Source organism: Rhinoderma darwinii, chromosome 2 (genome assembly GCF_050947455.1).
Source record: "Rhinoderma darwinii isolate aRhiDar2 chromosome 2, aRhiDar2.hap1, whole genome shotgun sequence".
Taxonomy (NCBI): domain Eukaryota; kingdom Metazoa; phylum Chordata; class Amphibia; order Anura; family Rhinodermatidae; genus Rhinoderma; species Rhinoderma darwinii.
The window spans coordinates 89,074,253-89,094,347 of NC_134688.1; the positions used below are offsets into that span (position 1 = coordinate 89,074,253).

At 41.0% G+C, this 20,095-nt stretch overlaps 1 protein-coding gene across 1 annotated transcript in view; it reads left to right on the top strand.

The window, feature by feature from the left end:
• NCKAP1L (NCK associated protein 1 like) overlaps window positions 1–20,095 on the top strand; it is a 225,855-nt gene that overhangs the window by 55,991 nt on the left and 149,769 nt on the right. Inside the window, exons 18-20 of the mRNA XM_075850114.1 lie at window positions 8,824–8,943; window positions 10,817–10,956; window positions 12,609–12,740. Coding sequence (XP_075706229.1) covers window positions 8,824–8,943; window positions 10,817–10,956; window positions 12,609–12,740 — 392 coding nt within the window. The remainder of the gene's footprint in view (window positions 1–8,823; window positions 8,944–10,816; window positions 10,957–12,608; window positions 12,741–20,095) is intronic.

Here is a 20,095-nt window from a genome sequence, read left to right on the forward strand (position 1 = left end):
AAAAGGTATCCCCTTATCTTCAAGGGGGAACCTCAGAATTCGCATATATCCATAAGCATTGATAGTAGAATATCAAAGTATCAAATGTGTATATATCAATACAAAACAATGTAAAACAAGAAACACAGAACAAAACAAAATACAATGGTGGTGGTGAGGTACCAAGGCAGTTATAGGACAACCAAGTTTCCACAAAAACGTAACTTGTACTAATATAGAAGGGATATTTGAAAATAGGAAATTATATATGCTGGTACAAAGTTTATATCTAAGCATATGATCAAGATTGAATGTACAACCTACTAAACCAAAATGTAAATCATTTTTGGGGTGAAATCACAGTGCAACGTTCTTTACTACATGGGAAAAAATATATCTCAAGCACTCTTTTTTTATTTTGCATACAGAAAACTGTTGGAAGATACAGTGTTGGGCTTCATAATTGACATCTGCCAGACAAATCATCTAGCTAAATAACTACAGTTAGGTCCAGAATTATTTAGACAGTGACACAAGTTTTGGCATTTTAGCTGTTTACTTAAACATATTAAATTTACAGTTATATAATCAATATGGGTTTAAAGTGCAGACTCTCAGCTTTAATTTGAGAGTATTTACATCCTAATTTGAGGAAGAGTTTAGGAATTACAGCTCTTTAATATGTAGATTCCTCTTTTTTCAAGGGACCAAAGGTAATTGGACAATTATCTCAAAAGCTATTTATCGGGCTGCATGGGCTATTCCCTCGTTAATCCATCATCAATTAAGCAGGTAAAAGGGCTGGAGTTGATTCCAGGTGTGGCATTTGCATTTGGAAGCTGTTGCTGTGAACCCACAACATGAGGTCAAAGGAGCTCTCAATGCAAGTGAAACAGACCATCGTTAGGCTGAAAGAAATGAAAAAATCCATCAGAGAGATAGCACAAATGTTAGGAGTGGCCAAACCAATTGTTTGGTACATTCTTGAAAAAAAAAAAAAAAAAAAGACCGCACTGGTGATCTCGTGAACCCCAAAAGGCCTGGACGTCCACGGAAGACAACAGTGGTGGATGATCTCAGAATCCTTTCTATGGTGAAGAAAAACCCCTTCACAACATCTACCCAAGTGAAGAACACTCTCCTGGAAGTAGGTGTGTAAGTATGTAAGTCTACCATAAAGAGAAGACTTCATGAGAGCAAATACAGAGGGTTCACCACAAGGACAAAACATTAATCAGCCTCAAAAATAGAAAGGCCAGATTAGACTTTGCCAAACAACATGTAAAGAAGCCGCGCAGTTCTGAAACAGCATTCTTTGGACAGATGAAACTATCAACCTGTTCCAGAATGATGGAAGAAAGTAGGGAGAAGGCTTGGAACGGCTCATGATCCAAAACACACCACATCCTCTGTAAAACATGGTGGGGGCAGTGTGATGGCATGGGCATGCATGGCTGCCAAAGGCACTGGGTCATTAGTGTTTATTGATAATGAGACTGAAGACAGAAGCAGCCGGATGAATTCTGAAGTGTTCAGGGATGTACTTTCTGCTCTGATTCAACCAAATGCAGCAAGGTTGATTGGACGTCGCTTCACAGTACAGATGGACAATGACCCAAAACATACTGCGAGAGCAACCCAGGAGTTTTTTAAGGCAAAGTGGAATATTCTGCAATGGCCAAGTCAATCTCCAGATCTCAACCTGATCGAGCTGCATTTCACTTGCTTACGACAAAACTTAAGGCAGAAAGACCCACAAACAAGCAACAACTGAAGACGGCCGCAGTAAAGGCCTGGCAAAGCATCACAATGGAGGAAACCCAGGGTTTGGTGATGTCCATGGGTTCCAGACTTCAGGCAGTCATTGCCTGCAAAGGATTCTCTACAAAGTATTAAAAAAAAGATTTTATTTATGGTAATGTTAATTTGTCCAATTACTTTTGAGCCCCTGAATTGAGGAGGCTATGTAGAAAAATGGTTGCAATTCCTAAACGTTTCACAGGATATTTTTGTTCAACCCCTTGAATTAATCCTGAGAGTCTACACTTCAATTACATCTCAGTTGTTTCATTTCAAATCCAATGTGGTGGCATGCAGAGCCCAAATCATGAAGATTGTGTCACTGTCCAAATAATTCTGGACCTAACTGTATAGGGGTGCAGAAGTGCTACCCGCACATAGGCCTTAGGGCTACATAAGGAAATATAACAGTTTATTAGTACTTCTGTACTGTGACATCACTGTGTGCCTTATCCTTGTAGTTAAATGCTGTGATTATTATTTCTTATTGCTGTGGTCCTTAGCCTTTAGTTATGACGCTATTTTTATTATCTCTTTATGAGACATCATCCGTTATGTGACATCTCTGTGTACATTTTCCCATACTGTGACATTGCTGTCTGCAATTATCCTTTGCTATAACTTCACAAAATTTGTTATCGATGTAGTGTGACATCACTTTTTGCATCATCCCTGTTTTGTTACATATTGTGACCATGATTTATGTTTGGTGACATCACTGTGTGATAATAAGCCTTTTCCATGTGTTCTGTGTTTATCTATGTGCTATGATGTCACTATGTTTTATATCCCTGTGCAGAGATATCACTATTAATTAACTATTAATTGCGACATCACTGTACTTTTTATCCGTTTTCTGTGACATCACTATTTTAATTAACCTTGTGCAGAGATATCACTATTTATTACTTCTGTATTGTGACCTCATTATTTATTTAGTCTGTACTGAGACAGCACTGTTTTTAATCTTTGTACGGTGACATCACTGCTTGTTATCTCTGTGCCATGACATCACTGTGTTTATTATCCCTGTAGTTGAATACTATTGTGTGCATTATTCAGGTTCTGACACATAACTGTAAGAATTACTCTTGTTCAGTGACATTTTCACAGGCATGAGTATATGGGGTGCCAAGGTTGCAGTTTGCACATGGGAACTGGTCTCTAAGGTAATATAAAAGCATACTAGTACTAAAAATTGCATGTAAAGTTGACGGCCTCTGATACAGATTTTGCGTAAGAGCCCAGGAACTTTTTTTTTTTCTTTTTTTTCTTTTTTTTAAAGAGTTTTATTGTAAGAAAACAGCATTACAATGTAAAACTTAAAAATACCAAAGTAAACAAATATACAAATAGAAAACATCAAACATAAAACAAAAACATAGTACATGCGTGCATAAGTAATATTGCAGTATTCGGAGAAAAAAAACATATATCTATATGAGCAGATAATCAAGTATAGTTATACAGTATCAACACATTAGATGAGATAAAGTCACATAAAAAGAGCTTCTACGTGAGGATTAACCCAGAAGAGAAAAAGAGATTGGGGTATTCAGGAACACTAATAATGGTTATGTAAATTTTCTGTATTTTCTCCATGGCCCCCATATTTTCAAAAAGGTATCCCTAGAATAGTTTTCCCAATGAGAAATTTCTTCCAATATATAAATTTGGTCTACTTTCGCAATCCAATGTGCTACTGACGGGGTTTCAGCAGACAGCCAATAAGAGGGGATCAGTAATCTCGCAGCAATTAGCAAAATCTGAAATAATTTCGAGGGAAGAATCCTAGTATCAGAGGGATTGATCAGTAACAGAGCTAGATCTGGGGAAGCCAATATATTAGTGCCACATATATTGTTACAATAGGCAAATATATCTCTCCACCATTTTTGAATGACGGTACAGGACCACCAGATATGCAAAAAAGTACATCTAGTTGCATTACATCTCCAGCAGGTGTCCGAATGCGTCGGTGTATATATGGAGGTTATGTCGGGTGTTTTATACCAACGGGATAAGATCTTGTATCCATTTTCCTGTATACGGACACATCTGGACATGCTATGTGGAGCCATCAACAATTTATGAAGTTCAGCCTCGGAGAAGGACCTGTTAAGATCTCTTTCCCATATTTTAACAAAATACGGAGTTGCAGATGGGGCGGATGATATAAGTCTTTTATACAATAAAGAAATAGGTTTGAGAACTGGTGACGTCTGTGACAGAAGCTTTTCAAACCATAATAGAGGGCGTGTTCCGTTAATTACCTGACCTAAAGCCCTGATCTTAAGTCTAATGAAGGAAAGCAAGGGAGAGTGATGAATGGGGATTCCTAGCATGGAGGACAGAGAGATGTCATCTTTTATATCACCTAAATCATCGAAAAGCCGTGTCAACAGACATCTAGAGGAGGCAATCACACTAGGAATACTTTCCTTTAAGGCTCCATGAGCTAGACTCAATATATCCTTAACTTGTAGTAGAGGAGAAGGGACTGAACAATTGTCTGGGCATAATAGAAAAGAACGCCAAACCCTCAACGTCGCTAATGTGAGTGGATTATATATCTCGGCCTCCTTTGTAGAGTCCCCGTTATGTAGTACTAATGTGCGAAGAGGGATTGAGGAAAGATCATTTTCTATTGACACCCAAAGCTTATATACCGGGGCGTGGATACAGTCTATGATCCTCGATAGATGTATAGCCTGGTAATATTTTTCCGGATCAGGTAGACCAATACCCCCACTAGATTTGGGTCTGGTCAAGATGTCTCTAGCAATTCTAGCTTTCTTGTTCTGCCATATAAATGTAACAAATAATCTATTGACCTCTGTAAAAAATGTCTTATTAAGTGGTATCGGCAGAACTTGCATAAGGTACGTAAGCTTAGGGAGAATAAATGACATTAAAACATTTTTCCTGCCAAACCACGAGATAAAGGGAACTTTAAACCGCTTTAATTGGGCCGGTAGAGCGGCGAGGAAAGAGGCATAGTTTAGGGAAAATAAATTATCTAAATTGTTTCCAATCTTAATACCCAAGAACTTCAGATATGGAGAGGTCCAATCATAGTCAGAGCCTCTTGCCAGTTGTTTTTTCCGGGTCTCTGGTAAGGAGAATCCTAAGGCTTGAGATTTCCCTTTATTAATTTTAAAATTGGACATAATACTAAATAAGTCAAGAATATATTGAAGTCTGGGGAGAGCAGTTTCGGGATTGGTGATCATCAGTAACATATCATCAGCGTAGGCCGCTACTTTATGAGTTCTATTCCCTAAGTGTATCCCTTGAATTTCAGTATCTAATCTAATTGCCTGCATGAGGGTCTCCATAACTGTCAAAAACAATAAAGGAGATAAAGGGCAACCTTGTCTCGTACCATTACGTATCTTAAAGGGGGAAGACAAGACACCATTCACCATGACAGATGCAGAGGGAGAGGCATACATTGAGAATATAGCGTCTATGAAGGGGATAGGAAAGTTAAAGGACAGCATAACTTTTCTCATATATACCCAGTCAATTCTATCAAATGCCTTCTCAGCATCTGTGCTGAGAAGGACCATAGGGAGTTTGCGTCTACGTGAATAATGTAAAACGTGAAGGACTCTGAGAGAATTATCTTTACCCTCTCTATTCTTAACAAACCCCACCTGATAGGGTGAAATAATATCAGGAAGAATATGTTTAAGTTTGTTTGACAATAATTTAGCAATAAGTTTTAGGTCTGCATTAAGGAGAGAAATGGGCCTATAATTGGAACAAGAGGACAAGTCTTTACCTTCTTTAGGAATAAGAGTGATATGTGCATGAGTGATATCAGAGGAAAGTGGGTGTCCCAGTAGAGAGAGGTTCGCTATTGACAACAATCTAGGCAGCAATATATCCTTAAATGAGGAGTAATATATAACAGGTAGGCCGTCTGGACCAGTGCATTTACCGGGAGGAGTTTGTCTCAGGGCAATTTCCAGTTCCGTCATAGTGAATGGCTGAATCAGCCGCTCACTTTGGGAGGGAGAGATCTGAGGGAGAGATAAGGATTCTAAAAATTTAGAAATGAGCGAGAGTCTGTCAGTCTTGAGGGAAGAGGTATCAGCTGCTGTTAGATTGTAAAGATTGTTATAGTAAGAACGAAATTGTTCAGCTATAGAAGTTGAGGAGTAGACATAAGCACCCGTCGTGTCTTTCAGCATATGTACATAGTTAAGAGTATGTCTTTGTTTAAACCTTTTAGACATAAACTTAGAAGCTTTATTTCCATGTGCATAAAATTTATGTCTAGAATGCATAAAGGACTTGGCTGAGGACAAGTTCAATTTATTTAACAGTTGAGTTCTCAAGGAAGTCAACTCCTGCGTATGCTGCATCGCGACAGATGCTTTATTCAATCTCTCTACCTTCTGAATTTTAATTAAAAGTTCGTCAACACACTTAGTTCGTTCTTTCTGTAGATGGGAACAATAGCTAATAAAGTGGCCACGGATAAACGCCTTATGAGCGTCCCAGACCGTTTCAGGGGAAACTTCCGGGGTTTCATTAGTTTGGAAGTAGTCAGCTAATTTAGATTTAAAATGTTCCTTAACAGCCAATGAGCTTAGTATAGAATCATTTAGCCTCCAGGTAGATGAACGCTTGTGCCTATTCGGGAAATTTAAAGTTAGAAAAATAGGAGCATGATCGGAGTGCAATTGCAAACCTATCTCTACTTGGGAGCAGTATTTAAGAGAGGATTTGGAGAGGAAAAAATAGTCTAACCTGTGGTAGGAAGAATGTACAGATGAATAATAAGTGTAATCCACCTGAGTCGGGTTTAGGCATCTCCAAACATCTATTAAGCCATACGATATTAGTAAAGATTTAAATCTACATAGTGCATTAACCGATAAAGCAGACTTCTTGGAGGAGGAATCAACCAATGGATCAATAGTTAAATTGAAATCTCCACCAATAAGAACCAAACCTTCAGAAAATGAATCTAAGAGAGCAAACATAGACAACAACCAGGCTATTTGACCAGTATTTGGGGCATAAAGATTCGCAAATGTGAACGTCTGATCTCCCACAGTGCCCTTCAAAAATAAATATCTGCCTTCTACATCTTGAAGATGAGATAAATAATTAAAGGGATAATTACGACGGAAGCCTATACTCAGTCCTCTAGTGGCTGAGTGTGGAAGTCCGCAGTGATGCCAAACAGGGAAATGTGAGAAGGAGAAATTAGGGAAATGATTAATTTTATAATGGGTTTCCTGTAGCATTATGACATCGCATGATGCCTTTTTAAGAGAAGAAAAAATCTGACATCTCTTAGAGGGGGAGTTAAATCCTCTGACATTATACAAAACTATCTTTATGGACGCCATGTTACAGCATTACTAGAAAATCCAAAAAAGCTGAAATATACATGTACCAAAAGTAAAAAATAAACCTGTCGAAGCAATCTGACAGTTAACAACATAACCAGTAGCATTAGAGTAGACCCTAATTCAACATATGGTTGTACAGAGCGTGCATCCATGTCTATGGATGTGACATAATATATATCTGCAACACCTGTAAGTAACAATGGAGTGTAGAACATTAAAGTATAGTGTGGGGTAATAGCCATTATAGATTCTAAACCCACAATTTACGGACTCCACAATGGCAATATGGGTACAGTTGCATAGGATAACTAGTATAAGTAGGAAAACAATGAGCAGACAAGGTTATGACAGATATACATCTCAGCAAGGTAAGTGAAGAAAATAAAATCTTCAGTCATTATCTTCCACCAATCTCCTCGGAGTCATACGACCTGACCTTTTCCTATGCCTCGGCGCTTTGAACGCAGGATTCTGCTTCCACGGAGTGGTCTGAGTGACCGGAGGGAGAGAAGCGAGATCCGTAACAAGGTCCCAATCTTCAATTTGTAATGGAGCAATTCCCAGGTAATCGTATACCTCAGAGAGATCACCTACAGATGAGATGTTGAACCTGTGGCCCTCCACCGAGAAGGATAGACCAAAAGGAAAGGTCCAACGATATAAAAATTTTCTTGCTTGTAGGAGATCTGTAAGTGGTTTAAGCTTTCGTCTCTTCTGAAGGGTGACTGCAGCTAAATCTTGATAAATGGAGATCACTGTGCCTTTAAATAAGAATGGTGCAGCTTCCCGGGATTTAAAGAGAATTTTATCTTTCACTTTGAAGTTAAGATATTTGCAGATTATATCTCTAGGTGGCTCATTCCCTTTAGGCTTCGGGCGTAGTGCTCTATGAGCTCTTTCAATAATTATTTCTTCATCTGAGTAAGTATCTCCCAGAATAGAGCGGGATATAGACATAATGGCATCTGAAATTTCTGCTGGCGGTACCAATTCAGGGATACCACGAAAACGTAGGTTATTTCGGCGGTTTCGATTTTCTTGATCTTCAAGAGATCTAAAAATAGTATTGAATGTAAGTTGGCAAGAGGAGAAGCTTTGCACAGTAGCTGCATTGAATTCTAAAATGGCCGCTTGATTATTTTCCAGGGTCTCAACCCTGTGGCCAATTTGCTTAATATCTTGTTTTATCTCTGCAATATCTTTTATAGCCGGTTCTAAGGTTCTGGTAAGTACCTGAGTAATAAAGTGTCTCGTCAATGGTAGTTCCTCAGCGGTCGAGGTGTCAGCAGTTTCTCCTTCCACATCAGAGGCGTCTGCACTCGTGTCTCCTTGCTGTCTGTGAGAGGACGGCGCCATCTTGGGGCCTCTCGGCGGGAGAGAGACGGCTCGTTTCTCAAAGTATTTCTCCACTTTTGCTTGTGAGGGGGTCGGAGCAATGGTCTCCGATGCTTCCCTCACCTTACTGCCTCCATATTTCACCATTGTGAAGTTTATGTTGCTTTTGTAAGCTTCTGTGGGTCATTGGATTTACGGAGCTCAGCGAGACACGTCCATGCAGTCTCAGCGCTAGCTCCGCCCGAGCCTAGGAACTTTGAGTTCAAGTGCCACTGCTCAATACTCTAGCTTTTATGTGTTCTGTAATAAAATATTTTATTTCATGATTTGATTTTAGGCCCCTCATCTTCTGAATTGCAGTCTTGGGCTGTGTAACAACTTTCTGGATGAAATCAGCAAGCAGACCAGTATCTGTATCATGGACATCTGTGCTGAGCAGAGCAACCTCAGTGAAAAGGTATTTCTCTGGAGCAGATATTTCTCAACACTTAAGTTCACTTCATTTTATTATTTAGAAAAAATAATGCATTTATATAAAACACATAACCAGGAGAGGTTACAAAAATGACTACAAATGCTCTTTAATTACTCACGGTCCATGACATATCCCACCTGCATTCACATACTCAACAGTAGCCACAACTAGTGTTGGACTAGGGTTCCTTAGACCCACCAGAAGGAATAGTTCTTCACCCGTACAGTACATGTGCATCTCCACATTTATTTCCTTCTTAAACTTTGTTGTTGTGATTGCACACATAGGACATATAAGCAATAAGATCTAATAGGTTATTTGTAAATCCTCCCATAAGAAATTAATTCCAAGTGATGGGCATCATAGTCAGCTCCAAATGGGGTTATCTTCTGCTGGACCTTTGGGGCCCATTACTGTGTGAGACAGAGCCTTGACCTACTGGAGGAACCTCTGGTGTGCCAGTCCAGCCCTGACAACAGCTACCACAGTTCAGTGGATTCACCTAAAATTATTTGCAACACATTATGCAATTCCTACTTCCTAAGACCTATGCCTGGTGTTGTACATTTAATTACCAGACTGTATTGTACATTTTAATTAAGAGGCTGACCAATATCAGATGTCACTAGAGATCCCTTCTATCGCCTTATATTGTTAAAGGCATGGTATTGCCCGAAATACATGTTTTTTTTTTTTTAATTAAACATTTAGTGTGTGGGTGATTAAACATTGTTCAAATTTTTTTTATTTTTTTCACGAGTCAGGAAATAGTCAGGAAATATTATAAATTAATTCTAATTTATAATACTACCCATTTTTGGTCACTAGATGGAGCTATTTCCCAAAATTGCAGCATTGCAACATTGGGTTAAAAGCTCTCGCTCTAGTGAGCTCTCAGCATCCCCCCCTCCTTTATCCTGGCTAGTGCCGGGATAAACGAGGGGTTTGAACGGTGTAACCTCCTACACTGTGTGTCGCCATTTTTTGAGCTAACACACAGCGTAGTAGGTTTACATACAGTAGTAAACACGAACATACATTGAAATCTCTTACCTGCTCCTGCCGCCGCGGCTCCCTCCGGCCCGTCCGCTCCGTTTGCTGCCGCTGTTCCATGTGCACAAGTCCGGAAGCCGCGACCGGAAGTAGTAATATTACTGTCCGGCCGCGACTTCCGGTCCACAGGAAAATGGCGCCGGACGGCGCCAATTTCGAATAGGACTGTGTGGGAGCGGCGCATGCGCAGTTCCCACACAGACGCCGTACACGGCAGTCAATGGGACGGGAGCCGTTCGCAGTCCCTATGGGACTGTGGCTGCCGTATTCCATGTCTGTGTGTGTCGTTAATCGACACACACAGTAATGGAAACAAAAATGGCAGCCCCCATAGAGAAGTAAATCAATTAAAAACGTAAAAAGTACAACACAGCAACATACATTAATAAAATTTATTGATCTATCACACTAAAACACATAACATATTAAAAAAAAAGTTGGTCGTGACACTGTTCCTTTAAGGAGTCTCACTCATTCTGAGACCGAATGATCATGCAAGACAACAAAAAAGTAAGACCATTGTCAGGACACTTAAGATAAAAATCTGGATGGGTTAAGGTTGGATACACTAGTGCCCTCCTTATTTTAGGACTAATCAGTCCAAAAATCCCCTTCAAAATTCACAAAATTCTATGTATCTTAAAAAAAAAAATGTAAGTAGAAAAATATATTTATGAGCTTAATTATTTATCATGTTCTTTATTATTATAATTGGGAAATCAGTGAGGCCATGCGTCTCAATTGCTATATGAAAAATGACAATTAGATGATAAAGAATGAGATCATGTGTATTATTTTCCAGTTGCTACCAAAGCACTGTGCAGCAACTATCAGCAAAGCCAGGAACAAGAGACTGAAAAAACCACCGCCCAAGAAAACCGAGCCTGAAAGAGAAAAGCCAGGGACCGAAAGTCAGCGTAAAAACCGCAGTGTAACCACAAAGTGAGAGCAACCTAAATATATCACTGTATATACCAATTTTAGGGGGGTGGGAATGTCCCGTTTATTAAAATAACTTATTAGAAGAGTTATCTGGGAGCTTTCAAATTTTAAGGAGGGCAAGAGAGAATATAAATTAAAAGTTCTCACCCTTTGAGCACCCCGCGGTCCATCCCTGACACCCCTTTCGCCACCACTCCTGTCCCAGAAAATCTTGCAGCGGTCACGTGCCGTACATTGGTCACATGGCACTGCAGCCAATCGCTGGCCTGAGCGGTCGCGTGCCATTCATGGCAGCATCACTGCTAAGGCCAGCGATTGGCTGCAGCAGCAATTGACCAATGAATGGCGCGTGACTTCTGCAGGATCTTTCAGGATGGAGAACTTTTGATTATACAATAATTAACAATTACAACACACTGTAATACATAGTTGTAGTGTATTGCAAGGCTTAATGGGAGCACAAAGATGGCAGACCTGAGGTCTTTACTAAACCCAGAGGCTGCCATGAAAACCATTGGCATCCCACGATCGCATTGCAAGGTGAGGCGATTGGGTTACAGAGGCGCCCCTGCCTCTTTCTAACAACTTAGAAGCATCTGAGTGGTTAACTGACCAGGTTGGGAGTAATCTCCAATACCAGCCATTACAGTGAAGTGACGGCTTAATCCTGCTCCATACTTCCCCAGTTACGTCAAATGTCGGAAAGGGGTTAAAGGGGTATTCCTTTGTATAATGAAAAGTAATTCAATTTTCAAACATACTTTCTGTATCAATTCCTTGAGTTTTTCAAGATCTCTGTTTGCTGTCATTTAATAAGGACCTTCGTTGTTTACTTCCAGTAGAAAAAAAAATCTTCCCTGGTCAGGTGCTTTGCTCATTACTGTACAGTCTTTAGAGCTTGGAACAATCCATCCACCTGTGTGTCCATCACATGACTGGGACTCATTTTTATCCACTGGAAATGAAGGTTCCTATTGAATGACTGCAATGAGAGATATTAAAATCTGTGTGGATTTGATACAGAAAGTATATTGAAAAATTGTATAGCCTTCATTACTCAGAGAATACAAATTCCTAAAACGGAAATACCTCTTTAAACTTTGTTTACAATAACTGGAATACTTCTCAGGCCTTGTTCACATGGCATGTATTCGATGCGTTTTTGACACATTTTACGCGCCAAAAAACACGTCAAAAACGCATGCTTTAAGCTTCCCTTTGACATTAATGGGAAAGCGCATTGTAGTGCATGCAACGCTATTTTTTACGCGTGCGTGTTTAAAAACGCATCGTGTAAAAAAAGAAGCGTTAGGTCAATTCTTGGCTCGTAATACGCGCCGAATACATGCTCAAAACACGCCTAATTACCATAGTCAATGGAAGTTCTAATTACGCGCCAAAAATGCACCCAAAACGTATCAAAAAACGTATTTTAAAATGCCATTTACAAAAACACTAGCGTTATTGACACGTTTTTTTACACGTCATTTTTTATGAGCGCCGTGTGAACAAGGCCTTAATGTGCAATTTCAAAACTAATAATGTAAATTGTCTTATTTATTGCTTTTCTCTTTTCATGAATGAGCTGTATTACTTCATTGTTGAATAAGTTGGGTTTTTACACATAATTCTTATTTTTCTATTTTTTTTAGCATGGACAAACTTCACCTTACACTGTGTGAACTGTGCATGTCTTTAAATCATATGCAGAAAATCATGATATTTGACCATGTGGTGACTCCAATTGAGTACCTAAGTTCCCACATCGAGAAGAAATTCAGCCGGTATGTGTTTGTAATGTCATATATTATCATCAGGTGTACTTATAGTACTGTATATATTCACATAGATTTCTGCTGTATTAGGGCTCATTCACACAGCTATATTACGCATCTGTGCTGAACGGATTCGTAATACGGCACTCATAGAAATCTATAGTCCCACACTGAATCCTGTATGGCTCTGATTTCATAACAAAATTCTAGCATGCTACATATCATGCTGTATTTGTAATGATAGGGGTAGGGAAACGGACAAGTGAGCCCTAATCTACCCGCCACTCTGTCCCTGCCTACTTGCAACGACCCGCCCTAGGCGACGGGGTACAACTGGGCGGCGGTCCCTACGCTCAGTAAGTGCACGAGACAAAACATACAAGGGAATATAAAGCAAAGGGAAAGGGGCAGTTGCCCACGGCAACACCGTGAGCAACAGAGTGGTGAACGAGCCAAGTCAAACCAGGAGAGCACGAGGTACCAAACGCAGAGCAGAAGAGTAGTCAGAAAGCCAGGGTTAGAATGGAGCAGGATCAAATTGTTAGGAGCTGTAGCTGGGCCAGGAAACCACACGGAAAGAATCACAAGCAAGGAGGAAAAGGAAAGGCAGGTATAAATAGACAGAGGGCGGGAGCTAGCTGAGTCTGGCCAGGCTGCGATAGGCTCTCCCACTCCTAAGCCTGCCAGCCTGAGTGGTGGAAGCTGGAGTCAGTCTCAGAGAGATAGACTCAGGTGAAGACTGATTACATAAGGAAGTTAACCCTGAAGCTGTGCCTGGCAGATCCTTTACAGTATTATGGAGGTATTCTCCCCAAAAAGTGGTTTTATTTTATTTTTACTGTAATGTTTGTTTGTTTTTCATAAACTTTATTAAACTATTTAATTTTTTTGTCCCACTAGGGGACTTTACTTTGCGATCTTCTGATCGCTGATATAATGCTTTGGTATACTTAGTATACCACAGCATTATTGCCTATCAGTGTAAAACTGAAAGGCAATCTATTAGGCAGTTGCCGAAGGCAGATCTGGGGGTCTTTGTTAGGCCCCCGACTGTCATGAAAACCCAATGGCGCACCGCAATTTATTTGCGGGGGTGCCATTGGGGTGACAGAGGGAGCTCCCTCCCTCTGTCAAACACATTAGATGTCGCTGTCGCTATGGACAGCGGGATCTAATGGGTTAAACTGACGGACTTGGAGCTCGCTTCGATTCCGGCAGTTGGGGCAGGAGCCTGGCTGTGTATGACAGACGTGCTCCTGCCGCTGATCGCGTGGGTACACTGGCAGTACCCGCGCGATCAGAGGACAGATATATCCATCCTTATGCGGGTACTAGCTCCTGCATAGGACGGATATATCAGTCCTTTGTCGTGAAGCCGTTAAGCACATGATTTTATCTATAAATATTATTAATACACACGACCGTAAAAATCGTCCGTAATTGCAGACCGGAATTACGGTCCGCAATTACGGACCCTATTGTTCACGGACACCTTCCCATTTATTTACTTGAAGGTGTCCGGGCCATAGAGGTGTACCGCAAAAGATTGGACATGTCCTATGTTTTTCTATTTACGGTCCGTGCTCCCATACTTTGTATGGGAGCACCTGCCAAAAATGCGGGCGGCTGTCCACGGCCGGCCTGCAATCGTGGCTGTGATTACAGGCACGGCCGTGTGCATGGGGCCTTAGGTAGTATTTGCACATGGCTCACAGGACAGCTTAAGGTGTAAATGCAATGCTGATTTTGACAGTGAATGTGCTATAAACATTAGTTCTGTACAAAGCAGAACTTTATTTCATAGGAAAAGCGGTCTGTTTCAATAACTAAATAGTCATAAGAAAATAAATAATAAAGGTTTTTACCCTTTGCTACCGCAGTCAATTTTGGCCTTAATGATAGAGCCCAATTTTTCAAATCTGGCATGTGTCTCTTTATGTGGTAATAAGAACTTTGTAGTGCTTTTACTCATCCAAGCGATTCTGAGATTGTTTTTTAATCACACATTTTAATTTATGTTAGTGGTAAAATTTGGTCATTACATTGAATGTTTATTTATGAGAAACACCAAAATTGGAAAAATTATCATTTTTCTAAATTTGAATGTATCTGCTTGGAAAATAGGTAGAATACCACACAAAATAATTACGAATTAATTCCATTTGTATGTTTGTATCATTTTTTGTTTGTATCATTTTTTGAGTGTCCATTTATTTTTCTAGGAAGTTAGAAGGCTTAGGGCCAGTTCACACAGAGTTTTTTGGAGCTGATTTTGACGAAGAAACCACGTAGGAATCAGCGCCAAAAAACGTCTGAAATCGCCTCCCATTGATTTCAAAGGGAGGCGTTTTTTTGCAGTGGTGGCTTTTAGCCGCTTGCAGGGAAAAAAAGCTGCATGTTCTTTCTTGCCGTGGTTCCGCCTCTGACCTTCCATTGAACTCAATGGGAGGCAGAGAAAGCGTTTTCCGCAGCGGATTTTGCCCGCGGCCCTAAAGGAATTTTGAGGCAGATTTTTTCTGCCTGCAAATTCCTCCGTGTGAACCAGCCCTTATAACTTTAGCAGCAGATTTCTAAAATTCTTATTGCACACTTCTCAAATATTAATACCGGAGCAGATAGAAAAAGGGTGAAATCCACAACACCCAAAGAATTGATACAAAAAACAAAGATTATACCGCTCTGTCATTTAAAATCGCCACAGCCGTATAATCTTTGTTTTTTGTATCAACTTTAGCAGCAATTTCTCACATCTTCAAGTACATTTCCAAAACTTATTTTTTTAGGGACCATTTCAGTTGACTTTGAGGGGTCTATATGTTAGAAACCCCTTATAAATCATCCCATTTTAAAACTGCATCCCTCAAAGTTTTTACAACAGCATTTTGGTAGATGCTAAACCCTTTAGGCATTTCACTGCAATTTACATAGTTAGTACGGTTGAAAAAAGACACAAGGGAAGGGAACATTTCTACACATTGACATAGGAGCTGATATTTTTTAATCTAGGAAATTATCTAAGCCTTTTTTTTAAAGCCATCTACTGTCCCTGCTGTGACCAGCTCCTGCGGTGACTATTCCATAGATTCACAGTTCTCACAGTTTTTTCTCCAGACGAAGGGAGTGCCCCCTTGTTTTTTGAGGGGGTTTTACATGGAACAGGATTTCACCATATTTTTTGTATGTGCCATTAGTATATTTACATAAGTTAATCATGTCCCCCTTAGTCGTCTCTTTTCAAGGCTAAATAGGTTTAATTATTTTAATCTTAGATTCTCCATGCCCCTTATTAGCTTCGTTTCTCTTCTTTGTATTTTTTCCAACTCCAGGACATCCTTTCTATGAACTGGAGCCCAGAACTGATGTGCATATTCTAGATGAGGCCTCACTAATGCTTTGTAAAGTGGTAACATTACATCCCTGTCCCACGAGTCCATGCCTCTTTTATTACACAACAATATCTTGCTGGCCTTTGAAGCAGCTGATTGACATTGCATGCTGTTATTTAGTTTATGATTTACAAGTACACCCAGATCCTTCTCAACAAGTGACTCCCCCAGTGTAGCTCCCCCTAGGACATATGTTGCATGCAGATTGTTGGTACCCAAATGCATAACTTTACATTTATCTACAATAAACTTCATTTGCCAAGTGGATGCCCAAACACTTAGGCCGGATTTACACGAGCGTGTGCCTTTTGCGTGCGCAAAAAACGTGGCGTTTTGCATGCGCAAAAGGTACTTAACAGCTCCGTGTGTCACCCTCGTATGATGCGTGGCTGCGTGATTTTCACGCAGCCGCCATCATTATGACACTCTGTTTGTATGTTTGTAAACAGAAAAGCACGTGGTGCTTTTCTGTTTTCATTCATAATTTTTACTGCTGTTGCGCGAATCACGCGCGTCACATGGAAGTGCTTCCGTGTGCTGCGCGAGATTTTCACGCACCCATTGACTTCAATTGGTGCGTGATGCACGAACAACGCACACATAACGGACATGTCGTGAGTTTTATACTCACGGACAGTCTGCATGGCCCCATAGATGAACATAGGTCCGTGCGAGGCGCGTGAAAATCACGCGCGTTGCATGGACGTATATCACGTTCGTCTAAATAAGCCCTTAGTGTGTCCAAATCAGCTTGTAATTTACGAACATCTTCCATAGACTGAACTATATTACATAGCTTGGTGTCATCTGCAAAAATAGAAATAGTGCTATTAATCCCTTCCTCTATATCATTAATAAATAAGTTGAATAATAGTGGTCCCAGCACGGAACCCCGGGGTACACCACTTATAACCGGGGACCATTCAGAGTAGGAATCATTGACCACAACTCTCTGGATACGATCCTAGAGCCATTTCTCAATCTAATTACAAAGTACACTTTCTAAACCTGTAGTCCTTAATTTACCCATTAGACGTCTATGAGAGACAGTGTCAAATGCCTTTGCAAAGTCCAAAAACACTATGTCCACAGCGGCCCCTCTGTCTAGGCTTCTGCTTACCTCTTCATAAAAACAAATCAGGTTGGTTTGACAACTTCTGTCCTTAGTAAAACCATGCTGGCTATTATTCTTTTTATTTTATTTTTTTTATTTTATTTTTTTTTCCCCTCTCGTGGTCTGGTGGGGGGGGGGGGGGATACAGGGTTATAAACGACTATATAATGGAATGGTTTATATGATACCAATTGTTGGATGTTGTTTTTTGATTAAAAAAAATATATCAAATTAAAAAAAAAAAAACATGCTGGCTGTCACTTAATACTATTTTTTGTCACATAATCCTGTATATAGTCCCTCAATATCCCCTCAAACATTTTCCTCACGATTGGTGTTAAGCTAGCTGTTCTATAATTACCCGGGTAAGACCTAGAGCCCTTTTTTAAAATAGGCACCACATTTGCCCTGCACCAGTCCCTTGGCACTATACCAGTTACTAGAGAATCTCTGAATAATATGAAGCGTGAGACAGAAATAACTGAACTAAGCTCTTTAAGAACTCTAGGGTGTAACCCATCTTGTCCCAGGGCCTTATTCACATTTATTTTATTTAACTTAGCTTGGACCATATCTACATTCAGCCAATTCAGTATATTAATTAATATATTAACAACACTGGCACTGGCTATATCAGCTGCTCTTTCTTCTGTTGTATATAGACATACCTCCCAACTGTCCCGGATCCGGCAGGACAGTCCCGGTTTCTCACCGCTGTCCCGCCGTCCCGGCGGTCTGCAAAATGTCCCGCTGGTCGCTGCATCCAAACAGCAGATCGCTGCTGACTGCAGCAGCGATCAGAAGAAGGCAGGAGTCTTGCGGCAGTGTTCTCACTGCGATCGGCATGGGAGTGGACCAGTCACCTGACCTGTCATCTGACCTCACTGGTCAGGTGACTGGACTGGTTCACACCCGGGCCGGCATCGACACCAGTGAGAACGCCGCTGCAAGACTCCTGACGGTGAGTGACGTCAAAAGCAGAGCGGAGAGTGGCAGCAGTAGGGCCGGCTACCTCTACCGCTCTCCACTCTGGCGGCAATGTGGCACCTACAGGGGGACTGTGTGTGGAGCTATTTACAGGGGGGCTGTGTCTGGCGCTATCTACAGGGGGGCTGTGTCTGGCGCTATCTACAGGGGGGCTGTGTCTGGCGCTATCTACAGGGGGGTTGTGTCTGGAGCTATCTACAGGGGGGCTGTGTCTGGAGCTATCTACAGGGGGGCTGTCTGTGGAGCTATCTACAGGGGGGCTGTGTGTGGAGCTTTCTACGGGGGGCTGTATGTGGTGCTATGTACAGGGGGGCTGTGTCTGGAGCTATCTACAGGGGGGCTGTATCTGGAGCGATCTACAGGGGGGCTGTAACTGGAGCTATCTATAGGGGGCCATGTGTGGAGCTATCTACAGGGGGGGCTGTATGTGGCGCTATCTACAGGGAGCTGTATCTGGAGCTATCTACAGGGGGGCTATGTGTGGAGCTATCTACAGGGGGCTGTGTGTGGAGCTATCTACAGGGGGGCTGTGTGTGGAGCTATATACAGGGCGGCTGTGTGCGACACTATCTACAGGGGGGCTGTGTGTGGAGCTATCTACAGGGGGGCTGTATCTGGAGCTATCTACAGGGGGGCTGCATCTGGAGCTATCTACAGGGGGTTGTGTGTGGAGCTATCTACAGGGGGGCTGTGTCTGGAGCTATCTACAGGGGGGCTGTGTCTGGAGCTATCTACAGGGGGGCTGTATCTGGAGCTATGTACAGGGGGCTGTGTTTGGCGCTATGTACAGGGGGGCTGTATCTAGAGCTATCTACAGGGTGGCTCTGGTGGATGATTTTTCCATTGACCGGTAGCAGAGTTACACAACTGGAAAAAAAAAATCCCCATCATGTAACTCTGCTACCTGTCAATTGAAAAGTCATCAACCACAAGGTCTCCCTCTTGACTTTCATTGTTCTCAGCCTTTTGGTTTGTCCTGCTGCTGCTGCCGTGATGAGCAAATGTTATACCCAAGATAGGAAAAGTAACATAAAGACGACATAACCGGATTCATAATTTCTGTGATATCCAGACAGTCTAGAGATCCGCAGTGAGAATTTGCGCGTGTTATTTGCAGAAGGATCTGGCCGTGATTTGTTGTGTTGATGCGGGATATTGGGCGTGGTTAGGGGGCGTGGCTTAAAAAGTCCCTCTTTTCCGAATTCAAAAGTTGGGAGGTATGTATATAGAGCTAAAGAACCCATTTAGTAACTCTGCCTTCTCTTTATCCCCTGTGACCAACTCCCCATTACCACTGTTTAGGGGTCCTACATGTTCAGACCTTGGATTTTTTGCATTTATATACTTGAAGAATTTTTGGGGATTTGTTTTACAATCCTTGGCCACCTGCCTTTCTTTTGTATTTTTGCTGATTTTATTACCTTTTTACAGATTTTATTACGCTCTTTGTAATTTACCAAGGCTACAGCTGTACCCTCAGATTTGTATTTTTCAAATGCCCTTTTATTGTCATATATTGCACTTTTTACAGAAGGTGTAAGCCATGTGGGGTTTAATTTTAGTCGTTTATACTTGTTACCTGTAGGAATAAATTTTGCACTATAATTATACAAACTGGATTTTAAGATCTCCCATTTATCATTTGTCTCATTGTTTGACATTAGTTCTTCCCAGTCTATATCCTGAATTGCTGCCCTCATCCTGGAGAAATTGTCCTTCTTAAAATGAAGTGTTTTTGCCCTCCCAGCCTGTGTTTGTTTTTTACAGTATAGGTAAAATGTAACTATATTATGATAACTATTATCAAGGTTTTCACGAACATTGACATTCCCAACAAGCTCTATGTTATTAGAAATAACCAGATCCAATAAAGCTTC